Here is a 25,099-nt window from a genome sequence, read left to right as displayed (position 1 = left end):
CTCTCTGTCTCTCTTTCTCTCTCTCTTTTTTTTTTTTAACAACACAGAAAGTCCAACTAGGAGAGTTCAAGCCCATTTTTCTCCATCCTCATATTTATCTCTTGCAGCTTTGCCTCCGTCTCTTTGACTGCCAGGCGCGCAGAGGGAAAGCTCCTTTTGCAGGCTGCAGGTTCAACAGTACTCATAGGCTGAACATGGCTACTGGTCGGACCCGGTAGGCTGCGACACCATAGCAACTCCCCTTGACCCCTCCCTCCCTCAGCATTCGCAGCATCACCCTTTACACTGCACAGTCATATTTGGTCCTCCGGAAATATCCACAGCTCGGGTAAGCCAGTCCCTATGCAGCGAGTGTATGGGTGGAGTATAGTTTAAAAATACAGTTTTAAATGTATCGAAAGCGTGTCCGGCGCGTCCTCCGCCGGCTCTGACAGCAGGGCTGCAATAAATGACAGCGCGGCGGGAAAGTTTGTCCTAAAGCTGCCGGGTTGCGCTCTCGGTGTCTCGGACCCTCGGCTCTAAAATGGCTGGCTGTAGGTCCGAGCAGGCTCCGGTGCAAAAGGGAAGGATCCGCTCCACACCGCGACAGTCTGTAAATATACACGTTTCTCTACTCAGATGTGATGTAGTGATGGTGTTGTCCCAGGTCCGAGAGCTGTCAAGGCGCACACGCATCATAATGATCTTGGCATTTCGCACCTAGGACTGTGCGTAATGGCGTCCTCCGCGGACAGGACTCCTCGGTTTATCCTCAGCCAAATTTTTAACCAAAGAGAACAGGCTGGTATACGCAAAACTAAAACGAAATATGAATAATGATGTGAGGCAGATCCGAAATGAAACGAGTTATTAGCTATTTATTCGTGTTGCATGTGGATGGTAGAAGTATGAGAGAGGAAATGTTATTTCGCTCACATCATTCGGACCCTTCTGTACTCCGGTGCGTTTTTGTGAATGATCGGCGACTCCAGGCGACCCCTCGGTAAGCAATCCGCTGAGCTATAATTTAGGATCATGCAAGGTAGCACAATTAACAGGACGGTCTGCTGCTGAGGAGGAGGAGGAGGAGGAAGAGGAGGGGGTCACATGAGTCGCTCATCAATTCGGACTGTGGGATTAGAAAGCATCATCTGCTTAATATGTAAAGAATATCACAAAATCAATGGTGATTATTGGCTTTTTGCTCTCAACTTGACCCCAATAATCACCAGACATGAGTTTTCTCAACCAACCCCAATTATTTATTTAATTCCTTTCCCTTTCCACCATGAAATGTGTTTATTTTTCACTCTAATTCTGCTTCTCTGAGTTTCTAATTTATTATTTTATTCCTATTTTATAGAAATATAAATAGGTATGCCCCAAAATGGATTCTCAGTTGGCTACAGTCCTGACCAGTGGCAGCCTGGATGTCCAAAATGGCAGCCAGTGTGCAGAGGGATCAGGGCCAGTGACAGAGGTTTTTCTGGACCCAAAGGAAAAAACCTCACCAAGTACTCTAGCAGGTAACCTCCAGCCATGCCCTGTCAAAGCAGTGACCATCAGGCAGGATGCTCTATCAATCAATGGGAAAAAGCCAGAGGTGGGCGGGACTTCTAAGCCAGCCTCTCAGGAAACAAGTAAGATTGGTGGGTTCAGGCAGCCAATTACAGTAAAGACTGGAGTGCCTGTTCTGCGCAGCCAGCCAATCAGAATCAAAATTGTTGTTCCCCCACGGTGCAAAAGGCCAATCACAAACTCCACCATCAGCCTGACCAAAGACTTTGCTCGCTCACATTTTAGAAGACCTGTTTTGATCTCAGCCGGAGCAGTGATCACAGAAGAAAACAGTGGTAAAATCCAAATATCTGCTGTTAAGAATGAAGGAGAGATCAAGGAAGTTACACATCAAAAGACTGAAGCAGAATCATTCCATGGTACGGAGGCACAGAGGGGGGAGAAAAGGGATGTTTTGGATGCTAAAATCATCCACACTGATGGGTCAGAAACTCCTTTTATCTCCAACACCAATACAGTTAAAATACTAAGCTGGCAGGGGATTAAAGAGGAAAGTGCAGAGAGAGAACTGGAGAAAAATATTCCTCTAATTTTGCAAGAAATGGACTTGAAATCTTGTAAGAAGTTTGATGAAGTGAGGATGGAGGAACAGACAGAACCGCTAGACCTGAGTTTGCCCAAGAAAAGAGAAAGTCGAGGGCGCTTTCTGGATGATTCTGTCTGTGAGAGCTCATTGATTATGGAGGTAGATGAATACGAAGGAGAAGGAGACAGAGACATAGTAGAAGAAGATGATGGAGAGGACTCTGTGTACTGCATGGGTGGCACAGATACGCTTGAAGACTCTCTCTTGTCTCCTTCGTTCTTTTCTACCTCTGTCTTCACCTCCCTCTCTTCGATAGACTGTGACACAGAGAACCTTCTTCTCATAGACGACCAAGGAATCCCGTATACTCTCAGTTCAGACGGACTCAAAGTGCCACAAGTCGATGCTTCCACGTCAGAGGATCCTCAGTCAGATCAGGCGAATCCAGCAGAGGTGGAGAGAAAGGGGTCATCGCAGTTGGCCATGTTAGCAGGTCCTAGCCACAGCCAAAGTTTAGATAATGCACTAAATGCACCTTCTGATGATATATATCCCTCACCAGCCCCTGCTACTGATTCACCATCACTAGGTGTGGATCAGACAAAGGCTCCAGAAGTCTTCATGAGTTTGATCACAAACTCAGATTCCTCTAAGGCCTCAGAGCCGTGTAAATCTGTTCAGGAGCCTAAAGCTGCTCTGTCCCAACCCTCTGGGATATCAGTCTCCAGCCAGCCCATTCAGATCCTCACAAACTCCTCTACTAATGCTCCGATTCTGCTTTTATCATCCTCCTCTTCCTCTACCCAGCTCTCCTCTGCTCCGGTGGGTCTCTCGCTTCCCCTTTCTGTCACTCAGACCTCACCTGGTGCTTCCGCTCCTATGTTTCTTCTCCTTTCGTCTGTAACCTCTTCCTCTGGTGACTCTGCCTCTACCTCCACTCCTATCGCTGTCCTCGACCCCACAACCGGTCAGTTGTCCCAGATCACTGCCGACGCCGCCTCAGTCTCTCTTCCTCTGCCCTCTGGTCAGGTCAGCACACTGGGATCACCTCTGCCCACGCTGTCTCAACCTGTCATCAGACTAAGCCCCAATAACCCCCCCGTTATCCTGTCGGGAGTGAATAATGTAAACTCCAGCTCCGTTCTCACCTCTCTTGCTGTCCCCTCGCCCGCCCCCGCTCTCCAGAACAATCACCTTAACACTTCAGGAGGAGCGCTCATTCACACTCAGATCAACTCTTCTGATTCAAACCTCGGAACTGAAGCCATATCTGCTGAAGAAGTCTCAAACGAGAACAACAAGCCATCAACTTTTACAGCAGCAGCATCCTCTCCACACACACAGTGCGCTGCTGGTTTGACCTATGACCCCTTAGCTCAGCCCAGCTCAGAGGCAGAAGCCCAATCACCAGCTTCAGAGCCCAAATTTGACCCCTCTGACCTGCAGTCAGAACATTTACCTCTGGAGGACCATATTTACTTCTCCAGCGCCGCTGCTCCCTCCTCCCCTCTGATTGGACCCATCCTCCCCTCTGGCAAACTTGACCCCCTTGACCCGCTGGATCCTCTCTCTCCAGCGGCGTCACCCAACGCCATGAGCTCCCGCAGGGTGCTGTACTGCCAGTTGTGCCCGCGGGTCTTCTTTTACCTCTCTGACCTTGAGCGCCATGCCATCACTCACTCACAGAAGAAGCCTCACGTTTGCCAGCAGTGCGGCAAAGCCTTCAAACGCTCCAGCCATCTGCAGGTCAGTGCAAACAAATTATAAACATCATTTCATCAGCAACAAAAGTAATAACAGAAATCATTTAATTAGATGTCACAAATTATTAGTGCAGCGACTGTTAGATAATGTGCAATAACTAATTTTCCGGTGGCATCGGGAAACATGCTGTGAATACAACTCTGACATAATAATTTGTTAACAGTTTCCTATTTACACATCCAGCAAATACGGAGCAACATTAGTATTCATTTGGAGTCGTGTTTCTGGCCACCTGATGAATAATATTCACCAATATTCATTTTCTTTTTAGTTTTTAGCTTTGGTCTTCACCAATTTTTGAGAAAGATCTCTTTTTCTCTTTAGCTGCTAAATGCTCCACTGTGTTCACCAGCTAGTCACTAACTTTGTCTGTTTGCTGTTTGGTGTTGGGCAGGTAGCGTTCAGTGGATTTTTAGAGCTTTTTCACTGACAACAGCTGCTTGCTGCAACTGAAAAAGCAGTTATGAGAATACAGCTACATCTAAAGATTATTTTCATTATTGATTCATCTGTTGAATATTTTATCTGTTGATTAGTTGATTTGTTGTTTGGTCTTTAAAATGTTTGAAAATGGTGAAATATGTTGGTCACTGTTTCCTAAAGCCTACGATGCAACCTAAAATGTCTTGTTTTGTCCTGTCCAACAGTCCACAACCCAAAGATATTCAGTTTACTGTCACAGAAGACTAAAGAAACCAGAAAATATTCACATTTAAGAAGCTGAAACGAGAGAGTTTTAGCACTTTACACTAAAAAATTACTCAAAACAATTAATCTCTTATCAAAATAGTTGACTATTATTTTTCTGCTGGCTCGAAGATCACAAAATGAGCTTAAAGATGCTAAAATACTGTTGAGAGTTGAGGGAAACTGCAGGTTCAGGTGATAATTATGGATTTTTAACTATTTGTGACCCTGTTTACATACAAGTAGTCATGTGATCCATTGCTAGCATAAATATATTGATTAAAGCCAAGTGTTGAGTTTCATTTTCTACAGATTTTTGATAAAATGTTTCTCCCAACAGAGACACAAGCACATCCACACAGGCCAGAGGAACTTTGTGTGCCCCATATGCGCCAAACGCTTCAGGGAGGCCGGTGAGCTCCAGCGTCACCAAAGGGTCCACACTGGAGAGAAACCCTACCAGTGCCAACTTTGCCACACGCGCTTTGCAGAGCGCAACACACTACGCCGACACACCAAACGCAAACACCCATACCACCAAGTAGCCATGGAAATGCTGAGCGAGAGAAGAGACAGAGGAGGCTGCCGAGGAGACGGAGGAGGCGGCGGATCCGGAGTGCAGGAAGAGGAAGAGAGTGCCGAATGGTACAGCTCAACTGTGTCTAATTTGGATAACTCGGAGTCTGAAATGGAAACTTAAGGAGTAATTAACTAACATTCAAAGAAGGGAGCACTTGCAATATTTATTTTAATGTTTTGATGCTAATTTATTTATATGAATGTATATTATTCCCATTCCATTTGATGGGCCAAAAATAAAGCCTTCAAAGTCATACATGATTTTGAATTTGCTTTCCTGTATGAAAAAAAAGATGCATATATGAAAGGGAAAGCTTGAAAATCATGTTTTTTATGTGAGGTCAAAATATTAACTATAATGCTAACATGTCCCCATTAAATTGCATTCCCACACAATCCACATAATAAAACCCTAAAGTGCTCAAAAAGAAAGATAACTTATTTACTAAAACAATTCTCTGCTCTAGTTGTATATATGAAGAGCTGCACTTCTGCACTATCTTATGTGAAAGATGTAATCTATCTTTCTTACCGTCAGAGACACTGTGAGTCATTTGCACTTGTTTTACTTTACTCAATATTCACTTTTTTTACATTGTGAATGAAAATACTTACTTTGTCCTTTGTTGCCTGTTGATTTTATGTATTTAATACGTATCATGTAAGAGTTTGACCAAATGTTTTGAGTTGTTCTAACATAAACACTATATTCAGATTTTTTGTTTAATGTGAATTATATTAACTTATTTCAATTAAATTTTGACAACTGTAACTGAATCTTTGTCCCGTTTTCTATTAAACCTCGGTGTCTTTTTTTATACAGATGGAGTATCTCTAATGTGGCTTTGCATAAAAGGTTTTAATCACATATAACTCTGCTTGGTAATGAACACAAGGTCCATATCTCTCCTTTAATTTAAGATGATCCTACGACTCGATTCTCTTTTCTACATTAATTACCAAAGACCAGACCAGACTTTACACGGATCTTTGTGAAGAAAAAGATACCCGATATATATCTGCTGGGCCATTCAAGCTGACCACTTGGACTGCCTCCAGGGAGTAATTGAGTTTGTAAGACAGTCCTCTGTTTTTTGCACTCTCTCAATTTTCTGCTCCATTTAAGCCATGGAGCCTAACAGAGCTAAGCTCAAGATAAGTTATTAAATACCGTATCGCTCAAATGACCTGACTGGATCCTCATGGCCGTCCCATTCCTTATTTCTACATTGGCCATTGTGTGAATAGAGATGCATGCTGAAAGCCCTGCTCTAAGCGCCATTGTATTATAGTTCGGCAAACTCACTTTTATAGGTGGTTAGTGGAAGGAGAGAGGTATAGAGTGTGTGGAGCAAAGGTTAACCAAGCAGACTTTCTGAGAATAGAGCATGTGCTGCAGAAAGACAGAGATAGTGAAGTATTTGCTCTAGTAAAACAGTAAGAGCAGACGTTTAGTGCACATCTTACTTTTACTATTTTATACCTTTAAATGAATATATAATCAGCAACTCACAGAAGGCGCTCTTAATTACAGAAATGACCTTTTATCTCAGAAGGGCTTATGAATTACACAGTTAAATACAATACACATTGTGGCTCAGAGATATGTAGATATACACTCACTGAGCACTTTATTAGGAACACCTGTGCAATCTAATAATTGTTAGAGGGGTGCTCCAGCGTTCTAACTGTCTCTGGTACTATTGGGCAGCTCAATTGAGAACTATTATGTTTTATTTTACAAATGACCAGCCTGGAGAGAGATGGAGCTCCAATCTTTAGAGTTATCTCCTCCCACATAAATGTACTCAGCTAGTCTTCTACTAACCCCATTGTTAGGAACATGATTAATGTTTGCATGAGGTGAGGACACACCTGGCTGAACCACATTCTCTATCATGTTTTAGTCCAATTTAGGGAAATGATGACTTTGCTTCTAGGTAGAGCTGACATTGGGTTTAGGATGATAAACTGATGTCATCTGAGGAGCTTGTAATTAAACACAGAAACATTTTTTCAAATTCTTGCATCTCAGACGCTTCATTGGAGCAAGCCAAAAACAATCACTAAATATACCTCCCTATTCACCATTAGAGAAAACTATTTTAAAGGACTGCACAGGAAGAAACTTAATATCTGTATTTTATTACTTACTTATATCTTGGTCCCCTGAGTCTTCCAAAGCTAAACTTAGAGTTTGGAGAGAGGATTTACAGGAAGACATTTCATTTGATTAGTGGGAACGTGCTTGCAAGGACGCTCAAACGCGAACTGCAAATACCCGTCTTAAGATTTTACAATATAATTGGCTGATGCGCACATATATTATCCCAGAAAAGATAATAAATTTAATAGTAATATCCCAGATTTATGTTTTAAATGTGGACAAGCCAAGGGAACATTTTTTCATTGTGTTTGGCAATGTAATAAGATAAAAGAAGTTGTGGGAAGCGGAAAAATATATGATGGAAGAGATTTTATCAATTCAATTAACTATGGAGCCCAAGTTCTTCTTATTAGGTTATTATCCAAAAGAATGTAATATAAGGAAGAAAGAGCAAATAATTTTAGATCTATGTTTGTTACAGGCAAAACGGATAATAGCACTATCAAAAAATGTAAATAGACCAAGTATTGGTAAATGAAGAACTGTCTGCATGTAAAAACATACCTATTCCATTAAGGGAAAACAAGAGCTATTTAAAAAGCGTGGGGTCCTTTTATTAATGACTTTGAACATACAGACTTGGAAAGTATACTAGGTCAGCTGAGTGGATTTGGAGGTGATTGATATTCTCCTCTATGAGGAAGCCTAGCAGGCCTCGCTTTATGTTGACTGTATGGTGGGATGAAGTTGGACATTGGTGATTACTAGCTACAGAATAATGTATATTTATTTTATTTTATTTTTTTGTATTGTGTTTGTATATTGATATAGTTCTGTATTGTTTATGTTTCTTGAAAGATCAAGAAAGTGTAAAAAACAAACAAACCCTGTGCAATCTACTGCAATCCAATACAACAGCTCTGCCATTAAGTCTACTTTTACGAAGCTTCGCCATTTTCAATTTTTGTCAAAAAGGTGATAATTCTATTTTATTAATCATGTTTATCATTCAGGTCGCAGTGGGTGGTGGTGTGCTGGAGTACATTATATTGAAAAGTGTTCCTAATATTTTCATGTATTTTAATGGAGTGGACAAAATATTAGGAATCCTTGTCAATATGATGCCCTCCAGTACACCACCATCAACCACTACAACCTCAATAATAAAGTAGAATTATCACCTTTCTGACAATGAAAACTGAAAATGTATAAGCTTCATAAAAAGAGAATGTATGGCAGAGCTGTTGTATTGGATTGCATTAGATTGCACAGGTGTTCCTAATAAAGTGCTCGGTAAGTGTATGCTGTGATGCACATTTTTAAACTGTCAGAGATTTTGAATTATTTGTTGTGGTCGCTGCTTTTTACTCTCTTGTTGTCCATTGTGTTTGAAGTTGCAAATCAATGAGAATGTCTACTTTATGACACTATTGGATTTTTAAAAATATTTTGAGCATTTTATGAGACTCGACAGTGAGGGATGACACAAAATAAGAGAAATAAATAAATGTGGAAGGACATGCAACAAAGGTCCCTGACTGGACTTGAACTGAGGATGCTTCAGTTTATGTTCAGCATCTTTAACCTCTAAGCTGCCAGTACATCCTAGAAAAAAAAAAAGATTTACAAGGTTGTTGCAACAATGTGATGAAGAATCTTGATTTACTAGTTATTTAATCCCCTCAATAAGCCATTGTGTGTGCATAACTGTCTGTTTTATTTATGAATAATAACTATAGACAGGTATATGTATCACAATATAATGTTACAAATACCGTGATAGAATGTTTAATCCATTTCACTCACCGCTCTCCCATTAGAAAACCCTGCAACCAGTGTAATCATTAACTTGATTCATTTCATTTTGTAGTCATGCTTACACCTCCTCATCCCATAAAAGATGGGCCTCTAACTAACAACTGCTCCTAACTGCTCTGTTGTAGAAACTCATTTAAGTGCCGGGTACTCGTTGTTAAGGTCACTCGGAGAGTTCAGCCATTAAATCAATGCTGATCTGTCAGAAAAAAAAAGAATAAATTGACACAAATCAGATTCTCGTCCCCTAATTGACTCCACTGGGCTGTTGCATCGCTGAGCCTACAAGGTCCTCAGTGCGTGATGATGATGAATATTCAGCCGACCAAGTGTGTGAGATCAGCAGTCCAGCTGGAGATGAGTGTATGCGTGTGTGTGTGTGTGTGTGTGTACAGTACAGTATGTGTGTGCAGGGTTGGTAACTGTCCAGGTTGTACAGAGCTTCAAAGTGCAGTGACTGACAGACAGATGGATGACAGACAGACTGAGGACAGAAATCTGCAGTGTGTGTGTGTGTGTGTGTGTGTGTGTGTGTGTGTGTGTGTGTGTGTTTTTGAAATGTGTCCGTGTGTGTGCCTGTGTTTGTGTTGCGTGAAGTGGAACAGGCAGCAGGCCTTCTGAGTGGCACGAGGCACATCGCCAAGTGATTGAAGTGATAAAGGTAGTGGAGGAGAGGGGAGAGGGACGAGAATAGATCCAGTGATGAACGACCAGGCAGAGGCAGCAGATGTAATGAAGTGTTAGGCTGGTATGTTTCAGCTTTTTATCCTCTTTGATACATTCGGCACTTTGATATGTTTGTTGTATACCCGCTCTGTTGCATCACAGGCGTCTCATTATTGCCACTGAGAGCCAAAATGATGGAGAGCTAAACTAACTGTGGATGCCTTTTTTTTTGGGTCCAACATGCATGTCTGTCGTTACACAGTTCAGCCATGTGAGGGCACACTTACACTTATGAAGTGCTGCATGTACTGGCTCTTTCCTTATACTGTCTCTCAGCTCTCTCAAATGGTGGAGGGATACTTATACCAGGGTGAAAAGCAGAAGACTGAGCCTTGGGAGGGCTGGATTTACATTAAAATTCTGCAGTTTCAGCAGCGAAGGAAGCTTTTTTTTTTTTTTTTTTCCACATAAATATATGAAATCGCCTACACATGTAGTATATTTCCACTCAAAGCTGTATGATGGGCCAAGTGTGTTTTTAGCTGGTGTGCTGCAAAAAAAGAAGCCCAGAATTACACAGAGAAATATGATACAGCACAAGGGAAAGGTTAACAGCATGCAAGCCTCCTCGCTCACCAGACACAGTGCAGGATTAACACTATGGAGTGTGAGTCTGTGTGTATGTGTGAGAGAGAGTGAGAGAGAGAGAGAGAGAGAGAGAGGGGGAAGGAGTGGGAGGGTGGGAGGAAGAAGGAGGGTAACAGGTGTTAATCAGAAAGGGAGTCCCGGCTGTAGGGGAGAGGGTGTAGCTGTGGTGGGGAACCAGAGGAAAAAGCAATTACATCACCTTTCCTCCAATAATGTGCCACGCTGTCAGTGCAGTCAGTGTTTATATATGTCTGTTATGTGTGTGCGTGCGTGCGAAATGCATTCACAGGGCACGAGAGGAAAAGCTGTCAAAGGTGAGATTTTATAATGAAGGAAAACACAGACGCACTGTGCAAATAGCACCTACAAGAGCTGTCCGTCTGTAACCATGTATTAAATTAAGGTTCCCATTCATTTTGTGTTCCATTAGTTGCTCGAATTTTGTTCCATGGCAACCGTAATTGGCCCATGCGGTGCTATCTCTGCTCTGTGTTCTCTGATTAGTGGAACTCAACGTCAGACTCTTTCCTTCCACATCAGATAAAATGGCAGCAACCTCCTTCTTGGTCTGTTTCCCTATTGGCTCCCCTCTTCCTGTCCCTGTCATTAAGACTTTTCCCGTGCGGTTCCCCTTTCCTTCTCTTTAACTTTTGCCGTCTCTTCTGCCTCACCCTCACCCACCCACTCCCTCTCAGTCTCCCTCCCTCCTTCCCTCCCTCTTCTATGACCTGCTGAACCAGCACACACCGGCCTGTCTGTCAAACCGACGGAACAGGTGCTCCAGCTACGACCTCACTTCCCCCACTTTTCCCCCTCTGCAGCCCAAAGGCACTATATACACACACACACACATGCACAGACACATGTACAATAGGGAACATGCACACACAGGCAAACACTCACCTACATGTTCACCTGACTTGTTTTGGAGGCTTGAGCAGCGAGGTGAAACCTGGGTGATTCTGCTTGGCACCAGTGCTGATACATACTGTTACTATATGCTGACGGACACTGACTTACTGATCTGTGACCCTCTGTGGTGTCACACGCCCACACACACACACACGCACACACACACACACACACACACACGAACACGCACACACACACGCACACACGCGCATATGTGCACGCAAACAGTACTAAATCACTTTAAGAGGGTGACCCAAAGGTATCTTGACAGGAGCATATGAGCCTGCAGTCCTGCTGCAGTACATGATTTGATGTGAGTCCAAAACACTCCCGGGCTTTTCTCTCTGCCTTGTAATAAACCGTCTCTTTATCCAGCCTTCACTTTTCTATCCGTCACATTGTGTGGCAATTCAGCTGCTAACATTAAAGAACTGCACTGACTTCATCAGTGAGTCTACGTCTGACAAAGTCATGTTACAAACACACAGAGTGCTTATTGTCTTTGAATCTGTTCCTCAATCAATCAGTCAGTCAGCACATGTCAGACGGAGAGGGGGGGGGGGGGGGGGGAGTGAATGGCTGCTAGGTGAAGGGGAGGGGGAGACAAGGCCGCGGAGGGGGAGGGGTAAACTTTGACAGTCGCTCACAGTTGGCACCAAGGATCCAGGATGCTTTGGGGCGGACAGGGAGAGGGGCAGAGAGAGCGAGACAGAGGTAGAGAGAGAAGGATAGGGTGAGTCTCTATCGTAAGGGGACGAAGAAACCACAGATCCTCTTCTCCTTGCATATTCACCTTTAGGAAGAAAAAAAAACGGAGAAGTGTGGAAAAGGGACGGGGAAAAAAAAGGATATGAAAAGAACATGAAAGAAAGAAATCGTCATTAAACGCACTACGAATTTCTCTCTTTCCCTCTCTTCCTCTATCTCGCACCTCTCTCAATTTAATCTTAAATCCACTCCAATTTCCCCCGAGGGACTCAATTCTCTCTTTTCCTGTAAGTATTCTCTTTCATTCTCTTGCTTTTATTCTCAGGCTGCTCAGTGCTTTTTTGGTGCCTTCTTGTGCCTCAGTGCCCTACTGCGAACTAATGCCTTTGCCAGACATCAAATCTCAATCAATCGTTTGTTATTTGATTGCATTAATGAGTGAGTGGCCTTCTTCTTTTGGAGCACTCTTCATACTGTAAATAAGTGAGGTGTGTGCGTTTATGGGATTGGAGGAGCACCGTGGTGATTTAGAATGCATAACCTCAGCTATTCAACAGCATGTGTGTTTTTTTGTTTGTGTGTGTTTGTCCATTCCCTTCAAACAGGCTTCCTTTGGGTGTTCTGCAGCTGGCCGGTTGAGATCAATATTGTGAATAGGTTGTGTGTGTGCACTAATGCAGCTTATGTAGATTTCCGGCTTTCTCTATTTAAGAGGCAGCTCCTCTTCTTTTACAGCACAAGACACATTTGCGGGTCACTCATTCAAACACGGCGAATGTGTAGTGCGATGCTGTAGGTGTTGCAAGTTCATGTTTGTCCGTCACAATCAGTGTCCTCCAGCACGCCTCAGCCATGACGTCTGAGTATCTACTGGGGCTTCTGTCTCCGTCACTCACGCAGCTCCACTCTCCTCTTTTCCTCTATTCCTCTGTCTTCTCGCTCTGTCTCTCTAAAAGCCTCCTTGTCTGTTTAATTCTCTGTGTCGTTAGTTCTGTCTCTCTGTGTGGGCCTCTGTGACTCTCTGTGTGATTATGACAGGCTGTCTGTGGGGAGGCCTGCTGTTGCCAGAGCAGCTCACCGCAGCGTTCAGTCTGCCTGTAGGTCTGAGAGGCCTTGCGTCTCTATTTCCCCCCCAATCTATCTCTGCTGTGCTTTATGTGCCACTATCAATATCGGTTTGTGTCTATCAGTGGATTAACAAGCATCTGTCTCTCTTACTCCCCTCTGCTTCCTCTGCTTCCCTGCGTTCCCAACAGTGAGAGACAGAAGAAGAGGGTCCATTCCTCCTGGTAGAGTGACACCAGGAATTTCCTCTTTCTTTCTCTCTGCTCCACTCCCTCGCTCCCCACCCCCCACGCCACTCTCCCCACCCCCCTCCACCATGACACTGCTGGCGTCCGAGAGGTCGCTTCTCATCCGGAACAAGTTCCGCTCAGGTGAGGAATCAACTCAACTCACGCCAATTAAGGGGAGAAGGAATTATTTTCCCCACAACAATGGCTGTACATCTCAGGCATAATTGGCACGATTAGCATCAATATGTAGAGGTGAAGAGTTTGTGAAGGTTATTGGCTAGTCAGTCAGGCTGTCTATCATGTGATCAATAGAGTGAAGGTATTGATCATAGTGAATGGATTTAGTGATTGCTACCCACAGACAGAGACGTCTTAATAGATGTGAGGACAGCTGAGCCGGAGGCTAAAGATCTCTGCATGTTACTGTGTGACACTTTAACCCGGACATGTGTACATTTATTGTTATTTATGGTAAAATAGACTATGGCCCTTTAAAATTAGAGTCCATTAAACAAATGGCATCAGAGAAATACAGTATAGCTCTGACACTAAAGTTCAAGGTTTGTTATCAGAGACAGTGTACTGAAAAGCACAGAGAATTTTGAAAAGTGGATTTTGTTGAGTACATTTGATTATATCCAATCAAATCCAAAATTTCACACAAGAAATATGTAAACATCATTGTATCTGAACAGACTGATGATATCCTGTTACAGTCTGTTAAGATCTCGAGCAGAAAAATAGTAGCTGAAATTAATGAAATGTTTGTACCAATCTGATGTACTACTCCACTAATTTACAACTTTCAGGGGACAACCAGTGTTCTTTGACAAACAGCATTAAACAACCTTCCCATAAGTAATGCAAGTTTCCCTACAAGTTGTAGCGGCTGCTGTTGTGTTCCCAGGCAGCTGTCGCAAACGGCTGGTAAAATAAGAGAGCCGGGGAAATGACATGGAGACAGTCCCCTAGGTGTACAAACACCTGCTGGAAAACGTGATTCTTTAGGGCAGCTGCTCTGTTTGAAATCATGTATGTACATACTGTTGAAGCGCTAGACCAAAATATCAGTTTGCCAGTATATTAGACTGATTTGCCAAGTGTCAGTCTGTTTATAGTATGATAGTTTAAATTTGTTGTTACTGTTTTTGTTGACCTGAAACTCTTGACATTAAATGGTCCGATGCAAAGTTTTCATGTTACATAAGAAGGCATATGCTTAATGTTTATGTCAGTTCTAAGAAAACATACTTATCCTTATGTTAAAGCCGTGATTCCCAAACCTTTTGAAAAAGGATCCCTCATACAAATGTCTACATGCAACCTGTCTTCACAGGTTGTTTGTGTCTTGAGTTGTGAGAAGTTCAACCAAAGAATCATTCTGGGATTCTTCAATTTGAATGATTTTAAGAGGAGACAGTTTTTTGCAAAGTCACAAAAATCCCACCAACAAAACAAAACCACATGCATTTCAGTGACAGAAATACATGTTTTTTACTCTGTTTTTACTCTGATTTATCTTGACTCCCAGGCTGGGAACTGCTACATTATGTAATGCATGTTTGTGATTAAAAGTGGTGTTCAGGGTTTGTTTTGGGCCCTGTGTTTAAGTACATAAAAACTCTGCTGGTACACTCTGAAACTGATCTGAAACTCCAGTGTGTCAAGCACTGCTTGTTATAAGAACGGAGCTGTGTGAAGGTGCTTAAAATCCAGATTTCTACCATGTTAAACTTTTGTTTTGAGTCGTCTGAGAGGCAGGAAAGCAGGAAGAGTATAGTTAGCAGCACAAATGAGGATGACGTGAGAAGGGGATGCATGAGAGGCTTGTGGAGAGAGCGGGACAGCTGAAGGGGGGATGGGACCAACAGAAATAGACATACTGAGAGATAAATAGTTACTGGCCTCAACCCCCTGTGCAGACCTCCGCTCCCCTCGTCAGGTCTCTCAGGTCTCAAAACTCACCAAAATGTATCGGGGGGGGAGGGGGGCACTTGGTGGCCCCCGGCCCAGCCCTACCCTTCTTCACCTGTTTGTGTACTGAATGTTAATGCGTCTGTGCATACGTGTGTATGCATGCAAGAGGATATATAATCTACAAGCAATGCAAAGTCATGCGGTAATATAAGTTGCAAGGACGTATCATTTGACAGTGAGCATGCTGTCTTGCTTTGCTCAACTCTTACCTTTCTCCGTCAAGTGTGTGATTTATTTTTCCAGATAGTTTGTTCTTTAAACTTTTTGTTTGTCCGTCTCCATAAGTGTAACTTGTTATATTTCGTAATTTTTTAACAGCCCAAACAAACTCTGTTCTTGTCTTTCAGTCCTGCAGTTGAGGATTCAGAACCGAAGGCAGAGTGAGATCAATGCAGACCCTGGTTAGTCTATGTATATCATTAACATAATAATTGATTCAGTTTCATATTAATGATCCTTAGGTCACCTCATCTAACTGAAAGATGATTGCCTATTGATTGGTAAATGTCTTTGTAGGTTAATGATATTGATTGTTTACTTTCTTTTATTCTACTAAAATTTGTGCTTAAAAATGCATGTTAATAATGGGAAAAATGTGACTAAATAATATGAAAATATGCAGAGAAAATGATAATGGATAATAACAAAAATATAATATATGATATGCACAATGTGTGTTGTATTCACCTTAACAAGACTTAACAAGGCCACACATACAGCAAGGTGTCAGGATTGTAAAGATGCACTGTAAAAAAACCTGCATATTTTCATTGCAGCGAGTTTTGAAATGCAGATACAATCATGCATGGATTATGCCAATTTGGATACAAGCATACATGCAGGAATTAACGTATGTGCAAAAATAATAATATGTTCTTAATATCACTCATTATATGTATATGTAAGAAGCTATGTAAATAAAATGTGCTGCAGACTCATATGCAGAACATGCACATTCAGATTCATCCAGATTTTTGCAGTAAATTTACAGAGTAGTTCACAGCGTAGGGAAGCAAAAAACAATCCCTTTGTCGACAGGCAGTGCACCTTGCTTCAGTTCCCTCCTTGATTTCTGAGGCTGAAGCGGGTTGCACAAGAAGCGCTGCACATTCTGATGCCTGTCGACACAAAAGAGCACCTGAGATGCTCCATGCTGTAACTTGAAGGGATGAATTGAAGGCTGAAAGTGCTTTGTTCTCAGTTCACCCAAGTTGCTCCTCTACTAGGCTAGTAGAAATGAGGGTTTGGATTTGAAAAACAATCTTTCTCTTCCTCTGCTGCATTGTCATTTTGACTTATAACTTCATCTTGTTTTTGTAGGGTTGAAATCTACTTGTCCCTCTCAAAAAGCAGAGAAAGACCAGAGTGAAGCTCTGGTGAGTAGCATCCTGTTTCTCATTGATATCCAACTGATTAAATAAGGATGTTGATGCAGTAAGAGCCATGATGCAATGTAAAGAAATTTTTCACTTCACATTTAGGATCATTTTTTTATTTGAAAGAACATGATGAGACCAAATTTTGTTTACTTTTGCTGTGTTTTCTTGAGGAATAAATCAACATTCCCACTGAAAAACAACTGAATAGACTGAGTGGAGACTAAAAATAACCTGAAAAAAGACTTTACATTGGTTTCAGTGGAGGATCTTTGCTGCATAAATTCCAAGCGCTGCTTCAAAGATCTTGCAAAAACTCTGGAGGAAATAATTGCCATTGGACTACAGCAGTATTTAACTTTCCCCTGAGTAAACTGCATTGTAATCCCTGGCTGTTTGTTTGACCTGCTGTTTCCTGATGCAGCGTCTAACTGACGATGGTGCCACTCAGAAGTTGCCCCCTAGTGGTCTGAACACTGAAACTGCACAAGGTGATGCCCTGCTTACAGTACTGTCGCTGTCTCCTTCTGCTCTCTCTCTTCCTCTCCATGTCTGTATTTTATCATATCTGTGCTGCCCTCTGCTCTCTGTTGTACAGTAGTTGCACGAGGAAATGAAGTGTGTAAATCTAGCAACGGGCTTGACGTTTCATCAGCTGTCAGTTAAATAGAAATGTGACCTTGTTGCACACTGTAACTCTGCATTCGAAGCAGCCAGCAAACATATCAGTGATTGGCAGCACATGATAAGCCCGCCCATCCAGGGATCAGAGTCATCATTTTCTCCCATTACTGACATCTTACTCTCTCATCTCTCTTTATCTCTCCTCCTCCTCTTCGCACCCCTCTAACCTTTCTTTTTAATTGAAAACACTGCTTTTATAATATCTGGCTTTTCAGACTGTCTGATTTCCTAAACAGTCCTTTTCTGCCCTTTTAAAAATGTTGTGTGTGCATGTTCATATCCAAGGGAGTACATCTCCCTATGGGCAGGAGTGTTTACTATTTTTTGATGCCTCTGTTGGTTTGAATTCGGACGGATTGCCTGTAGCAACACAGTCTCACATCACATATGCTCTGAAATCCTGTTGCTTCTCTCACTCCAATCTCCTATTCTCTCTCTCTCTCTCTTTCTCTGCTGGTCTCCCATCTGTCCCCTTTATCTTTCACCATCCCTCCCTCTTCCTCCCACCCACAGAGAGGAGTGTATGCGGGGCCCAGAGGCAGAAGAAGGCTCGCCAGGCGCAGGACCTCAGCGAGAGGATCCAACATCCGCCTGGACCTGTGGAGCAACAGCACGAACACACACTGCCCCTTGAGAACCGTGAGTCAACACGAGTCCACACACACACACACCGAATTGCATACATTTTTATTTCTCACCCAATCTCCTCAGCTCCTCCTGTGACCTTACCTCTTTTCACTTTACATTTCCTCAGGTCCTGCCTCTTTCCCTCTGTCCGCTGATGTCTTCGAAGATGACATCTCCACCTGCTCCTCCTCCTCGCCCACTGAGCAACACGGCGTTCACCAATCACCGGCCTTCCGTTCACTGCCAGGGCTCTCAGGTGACCAATTACTGAGTGACTTCTCAGCTGTGGGCCCGCCCCTTAACCACAGCCCCGGTCATGCTCAGGTGAGGAAACAGCACTGAGATTTAGTTTTGATTAAGATTCATGAATTGTGAAAAGTTAAAAAGAGGGGAAGTTAAATTACTTCCCATCAACACCCTCTGATAAATACATTAAAATAAATATTAACAGACTGATGAGTTTATAAATTACGTTAACTCTCATAATGTAATATTCTGTTTTCAGTCTGGTTTGGCGTTGCTCCCGGCAACCGAGGGCATCAGACAACCAATGAGTGTAACACTGGGTGAATCAAACTCCATGGCAACAACTGGGAGACCAAATGGGATCTATCTGACCTCTCAGACCACACCCCTGCTGCCAAAGGTAACCTGGGGTTAATGCATACTAATTCTGTTGCTTTCATTTTGGTTTTCTTTTTTTAAATTTTGGAAGGGTCTTTTTTTATTTTGACTCCGGAAAATAAAATGTCAATGTCATGAATGCAGGGAAATAAACGTGATTTTCATTGAGGAAATCAGCATTTAGATTGTGTACGTGTGAGTGTGTGCTTGCGTTGGTGACAGGTATTCACAGCAGGTATACAACATGAGAGATAAAACAGCATTGTAAAGGTCTTTAACCTAACAGGATGGTCACTCCTCTGTTTTGTCAAACACAATGCTCTGCTGTAAGCTGCTCTGCATTCATTACTGTCAATTTGCACTTCTGGGGGAGCTCAGTATTTGCCCTGTAGGTTAACACATTCACACGAAAGCAGCGTGGCTATATGTCAGAACCAGCACATGCTGTCATCTGGAGATTTGCGAGACATTTGTACATTTCATGTAAGAATTTAACCTTGACATGGGGCAAATACTGTCAAACAACGTGAAACGGCTTGACATTTTCTCTGTGTGATATTTTACATGCTATTCTTGAAATTACTCATTGGAACCTCAGTATAGTTACACTTAAAGGAAATGTGGGTATTTTGTATCTTTACAGACAGCTCGGCCTCCCAGCCCCACTTGTTCCTCCTCCCTGCCATCCTCCCTCAACTTCAGCCACCTCCCCCGCCCACGGAAACCGCGGGACACCAAACCTAAGATGAGGAAACTCAAGTATCACCAGTACATTCCTCCAGACCAGAGAGGAGGGTCTGGGACTGGAGGTACCAATTTGATGCTTTGCTTTTCTACATTTATTTAAAAATTCCTTTCATTAGTCCATTCAAGACTTGCTCTTGTTGCTGGGTGTTTGAATTAAGCCTGGAAATGTGTTTATTTCCAGGGGGAGGAGCCAAACAGAAGAGCCCTACCTCTACCCAGTCTTTAGACCCAGCCTATTCCCATCTCCTGAAGCAGCAGCAGGTCTTCCTCCAGCTGCAAATCCTTCAGAACCAGCAGCAGCAACAACAGCAACAACTACAACCACAACAGCAGCTCACTGTTGTACCAAGGTATGCAGTTAGTAGTTTGCTGCTGATAGTGTCGGGTAATTCAATCTGAGCCTGGGAACTATGCAGGACATTAGTCCTCAGATGTTTCTGGTGAGTTAATGGTCCCGTTTTCCTCCAGTGGAGGTCACAGTGATCTTGTGAAGTCCTCTGGTGCCATGCCCCTGAACCCCCAACCTGTTCCTGCCACAACAAACCACACGCCTATGGACACAAACTCCACATCCAAGCCTGAGCTTCTCCCGGCCAATCTTGTTGATCTAACAGTAAGAAAAGCTTTGAAAAGCAGAAAATGTCTGAGAACCAACAACTCTTATTTACAATTTAAGACAAACTCATAAGACTTTCCCTCCCCTAGGTGTCAGAGCTGCGGCAGCAGCTGCGTAAGCGCGGCCTCCCTGTCTCCGGCACTAAGCCTGCCCTGTTGCAGCGTCTCCGTCCCTTCCAGCTCCCCCATGCTTGTCTCACTCCTGCACCCCTCTGCCAGCTGGGGACTAGCATGGAGCCCCTCACTCCCAGCCCCCAGCTGCCACCCAACCAGAGCCCCAGCTTAAGCTCCAGCTCTGGACCAGACTCGCCCGGCAGCAGCCCCAACCAACAGATGTACATCCAGGACAGGGGAATTCCTAATGGGATTCTCAGTGAAGCCCCAAATGGGATCCTGAGTGCTGTCTCGAATGGTTTCTCGAATGCTGCATCAGTCAGTTTGGCAGGTGAACAGTGTGGTCTTACCAACACCGTCTTCCTGGCTCCTGCCAGCACCGCCTCAGGAACTCCAAGTCCCAGTCTACCCATGTCGTCCTCCTCGCCTCTGCAATGTGGTACTCCCTGGAGAACTGATAATGAGCAGCAGCAGCAACAGCAGCAGGAGCTGAGCGTGGAGCTGGAGATGAGGGAGAGAATACGGAGCAGGCCTAGGGAACGCTCTGCTAACACTGGCAATGAGGTGAGGACTGACAGGCTTGGATCTTTGATCTCAGATGTGTTGGAGAACAGTCCATTTAACAGGGTGACTGTTTTCAAGAAATAAAATCATAACTACCTTTTTACCATTCCTGTCATCTTCTAGTCTTGCGGAGGATCCCTTCATCCGTTCCTGCAACAGGACCCAGGATGCTCTAGAGGGAAGCCAGAAACAGACGCACAGACCGAGGTGTTGTTTACACAGGTAAACACAAAAATCAATACACACACATCACATGCAGATGCCTCTTTTCAAGGATGCACCACAGAGCCTTGCTTTCTAAACGTTTGAGCATGCTCCCAGCACCACCTGTCAACTAATTTACCCTGTGCTTTCTAATCAGGTGTTTTGCTGCCAACCATGTGATGTGATTGGCCAGGACTTTGAGCTGCCAGTTCAGATTACAGCAAGTCCTGTTCAGGCCTTGCCTGGTGTTCGCAGCTTGGAGGAAGAACTACAGGAGGCCATCCAGAAAGCACAGGTTAGAGTCTTTAGATGAACAGGAGATCACCTCAGGAAGAGTTCCTTTTGTACAGAGGGAATTAAGTGTTTTTCCTTTCTCTTGCCAACAGATGGACCCTCGGCAGTCCATAGATGACATTCTGGACGAGTCTATTACTTGCGTCCGTGAGTATCCCATAATTAATCATGAATGTAACCTAAATGGAACTGTTATTTCTTTCAGTGTCTAATCATTTTTACTACCATCCTTCCAGGCTCCACCAATGTCTCTGATCATAAATCCCTTGCCCACTCGGCCCCCAGCCCTTCTCCTCCCCCTCAAGCCGATCAGCAGCACACCAAGGATGACAACTTCTTGCCTTCGCCTCTTTGCTCCTCTCTCTTACTGGAGCTTCCTCCATCTCCTGCTGTAATAACCCCAAGCCAGGTGATCCCTGCTCCTCCACCACCCCCCATCTGCACCTCCCCTCTGTTGTCCACTGGAAAGTCACGGAAACGACGGGCTCCGACACAGTTTGATGCTGCTGACTGGCTTGAAATGCTGACGTCTGGCCTGCGCCCGCTTACCCCGCCCACAGCTCCCTTCGTTGAGACAGACTTCAGTCTGGATTCAGATCTGAATGTTACAATGTTACAGTGTTACAATTTCATTTAGCAGATGCTTTTATCCAACGTACATCTGAGCGTTAATACAACACAAGCAAGGATCTAGTCAGGAGAACAACGCGAGTAAGTGCCAATTGAGTGTTGGATCTAATGATAGAGCAGTGGTGAGAACTTGTGTGCGCATATTTGTTTATAACTCTCTATGTACAGTAGGTGAGCGTTGTATTGTTTGATTGTCATGAATGGGGAAGAGTGTATGAATCCCACTGAGGGCACAAGATTGTGAATAGAGGCCTCCATCCATCCATCATTGATAGGCTGTCAGAGTCATTGGCTCCACGCAATGTCGAGAGCTGGATTCATTGCAGCGATCAGATCAAACATAGCTTTGATGGGGCAACAAGAGCACAAACACATGCACACACACACATAGACACTGCAGAGCGCTGTTTAAAAGCACTTGGGCTCAGCCAGAAATGGCAAACAAGCAACACATCTGTGGATTGACACACTCCACAGCACAATGTTTGCAGTGCAAAACAAAAGAAAACCTGGTGGCATATTAATTTAAACATGCTTCCTGGCTGCGCTGGGAGAATGTTGTTTCTGACTTATCTCCAAAACCTGTTGTCGGATTGGGTTGAGTGTGGCCCCTGGTGTTGACTCAGTCATTGAGTCCTAGCCATTCATAAAGCCCATTTAGAGTGTGTAAAAGCCAGGCAGCGCACACAGCTTGTGTGTGGCTCCAGACCTTAACCCCAGTGCCAGACACACAGTCGGCATGCAGAGGGAGAAAGCTGGCAGAAGCTACAAACAAGCAGTGCGTGTGCGTGTTCATGTGTACGTGCAAGTGCAAGTGTGTGTGCGAGCTTATGTGTGTAAGTATGTGTGTGTTCAATATTTCTGACTGTATGTGACTGTGCACAAAGGGCTGCTTTTTGTTTGTATGTGTCAACACAAAAATGCTTCCATGTATATTTATAAGCATTATTGCCAAATGCACTTGTAGTTACACACACTTACAATTAAGTGTGCCTGTTTGTGTGCGGTATGATTGATCTGTATAGGATACGAGTGGAAGACACAGAACAGAGGCTGTGTATTTCTGTGTCCACATTTCAGACCAGACATTTCGTTGTATTCTCATTGCCAGCGGGCAGTAACTCCAGTGTAGATATCCAGTGTAATCATCAGAACAGCCACATTACCTTGTTCAAGTCACCGTTCTCCAGGAGAGCAATCAGGCAACCGCCCCAAAAATAGTCCCCATACAAATGCACCAATCAGACAAGTGAGAGTTTCCTCATCGCTTTGCAAAAACAGGTGGTCATTTTGTTCCCTGATTAACCCCCAACTGTGTCTGGCCCGCTGCTCAGTGCTTACCCTGCTACTGGCAAAGCCAGATTTAGCACAATTTATAACCCAGCGCCAAGACCACACCTGTTCACTCTGTAAATTAATTCCTTGAATGTATTATTTGACTTTGTTAAATCTTTGCTGTACAGTTCAATATAAGACGTGACTATAAAATGCACTGTAAAATTAGCACGTGATATGTTTGGAGTATATGAGACATGTCACATGACCAGAGGTGAGCTTGTCAGTTGGGACTGATCCAGTAAATGCTGCACATTTTCCTAATTGTGACAGTGATGTTGCTTTCATATTCTAAATGATTTACTGGTCATGTAGAAATGGGTACATTATTTGTTTGTATAATACACTTTCAGTGAGTTATGTCCAATCTCCTCATATACATTCTCAACCCCATTTAACATAATAACATCAATAAAAAATCTGACAGAGGTTAGCTGCCATTAACCTATCCTGCACCAGATAAATGTAATTTAGACACAAGATCCCATCTACATATATTACATTTTACTCTTAATTGGCTGCATATGCCATGAATCATTTTGAGGGGTTCTGATTGGCTCATTCATATGGGGAATAACTAACTGGATGTCTTTCTGTAAGACCACTTTATTTTGCAAAAACTGTGTTTCGTCCCCTGCTCATTCTCCACCGTATTGTGTTAAAATAAAAGTAATGTGCTGAGTGCAATATGGTTTATGTAAAGGGCACAGCAACTGGCAGATGTAAGGTCATACTGTGATCATGTCATGTTTTTTTTTGTACGCAAACCTTTGAACCTCTAGTTTCTTGTTCTAATGATAAACCAATGTCTTATTAAGCAAGACAGTTGCGATGAATTATTGGAAGAAGATATCTGAGCATAGGCAAGCCTTCAACACAATACTACAGATTATGTTGAAGCATTTCTTGTGCAGCTTTTACTACAGAAACAATGAAAAATGCAGTTAAATGTGGATGGATGGCTATGATAATCATAGCGATCAATAAACATTGCCAGCTGCATGACAAAAAAAAAAGAAAATTGATAGGCAGGAGAGTAAGATGCTACCTCCTGTGACTTCCAGTGCTTTAGGGCCTCCACTAGTGTTTTCCTTGTTTCTAATTTAATTTCCGAACACTAGTGCAGAGTTTCCTGTCTCAGAGACCAGATCACCCCTGAGACAGTTTCACAGGTTTGACTAAACCCAGGTTACATACTGTTATAATGTGACCCGATTTAGATTTGAAGCCGGAAACACCAGGGTGTTACAGGTAACTGAGACTCTGTTGGCCACTTCTGCTGCTATAAATGCCTTATTTGTGTAAACATGAGACAAAATACAATGTGTTTGCTTTTATTTATTATGTAATTTATTCATGCCAAAGATATCGACCCCTGTCCAAAATGTATTTAAAAGCATTAAGAAAATTAAAGTCTTAATAGATTTTCTACGTGGCTCTTCTTTGTTTCTTTTATCTGGGTTAAGCGATCAAACTTTTATCTGAGTTAAGTATCATTGCTGTGATACGACATGCTGAACGGATTAACCAGTGGACTACTTTATGAAGAAATTGTAAGAAAAACTACTGATTGCTTATATATTTCACAAGAAACTGTCCAAAATTATGTCTTATCAAATATTGATGATCTCAAAGTGAATTAAATATTCATTTCTACCAATATGCTGCTTAAATATCAGTGCAACAGCACTGACACCCACATGGCTTGATGATTAATCTTCATAATGACACAGTATCATTATCTGGAGGAACAATAATGTAGCTGTAAAGTCAGTGATCATCAAGGCAAAGGACCACCAAAAAAACCCCTAAAAGATAAAAGATATTTTTAAAAAACTGTAAATTGTGTTTTCCCTTCAAATACCACGTCATCACATAACTTAAATCACTTTAATGTTTAATGTAATCACATATTGTAATGAATTATGTGTCCAAGTTTAGGTCATAATGACCTACATATAGATAAAAAGGTGATTAAACTGAGTTTAGATACTGACTCTCGACTATGAAAACCTTATTAGTCTTATGGTGTGTTCAGACAGAA

At 43.0% G+C, this 25,099-nt stretch overlaps 2 protein-coding genes across 5 annotated transcripts; both read left to right on the top strand.

Annotated features, from left to right (window-relative positions):
* The first annotated feature begins 118 nt into the window (after positions 1 to 118).
* On the top strand, positions 119 to 5,530 carry LOC137191312 (uncharacterized). Of its 4 annotated transcripts, none has more exons than XM_067601302.1 (3): positions 119 to 328; positions 1,343 to 3,829; positions 4,875 to 5,530. In XM_067601302.1, exons 2-3 carry the CDS (start codon positions 1,367 to 1,369, stop codon positions 5,232 to 5,234), a joined length of 2,823 nt encoding a protein of 940 aa, XP_067457403.1. In that variant the 5' UTR covers positions 119 to 328; positions 1,343 to 1,366; the 3' UTR covers positions 5,235 to 5,530. The 4 variants fall into 4 exon arrangements, with proteins under 4 accessions (XP_067457403.1, XP_067457404.1, XP_067457402.1 ...); XM_067601303.1 differs by lacking the exon at positions 119 to 328 and adding an exon at positions 336 to 592; XM_067601301.1 differs by lacking the exon at positions 119 to 328 and adding an exon at positions 336 to 982.
* Positions 5,531 to 11,926: 6,396 nt separating this feature from the next.
* si:dkeyp-69b9.3 (myocardin) lies at positions 11,927 to 24,484 on the top strand. The gene is made up of 16 exons (XM_067601299.1): positions 11,927 to 12,256; positions 13,226 to 13,405; positions 15,589 to 15,642; positions 16,562 to 16,617; positions 17,042 to 17,108; positions 17,815 to 17,940; positions 18,056 to 18,252; positions 18,434 to 18,574; positions 19,196 to 19,361; positions 19,481 to 19,649; positions 19,768 to 19,912; positions 20,005 to 20,592; positions 20,716 to 20,814; positions 20,954 to 21,091; positions 21,183 to 21,237; positions 21,327 to 24,484. Exons 2-16 carry the CDS (start codon positions 13,351 to 13,353, stop codon positions 21,725 to 21,727), a joined length of 2,457 nt encoding a protein of 818 aa, XP_067457400.1. The 5' UTR covers positions 11,927 to 12,256; positions 13,226 to 13,350; the 3' UTR covers positions 21,728 to 24,484.
* Positions 24,485 to 25,099: the final 615 nt, after the last annotated feature.

Source organism: Thunnus thynnus, chromosome 10 (genome assembly GCF_963924715.1).
Source record: "Thunnus thynnus chromosome 10, fThuThy2.1, whole genome shotgun sequence".
Lineage (NCBI taxonomy): Eukaryota > Metazoa > Chordata > Actinopteri > Scombriformes > Scombridae > Thunnus > Thunnus thynnus.
The sequence above is the reverse complement of the archived record's forward strand: the minus strand, read 5'-3'. Positions and strand labels throughout refer to the sequence as shown.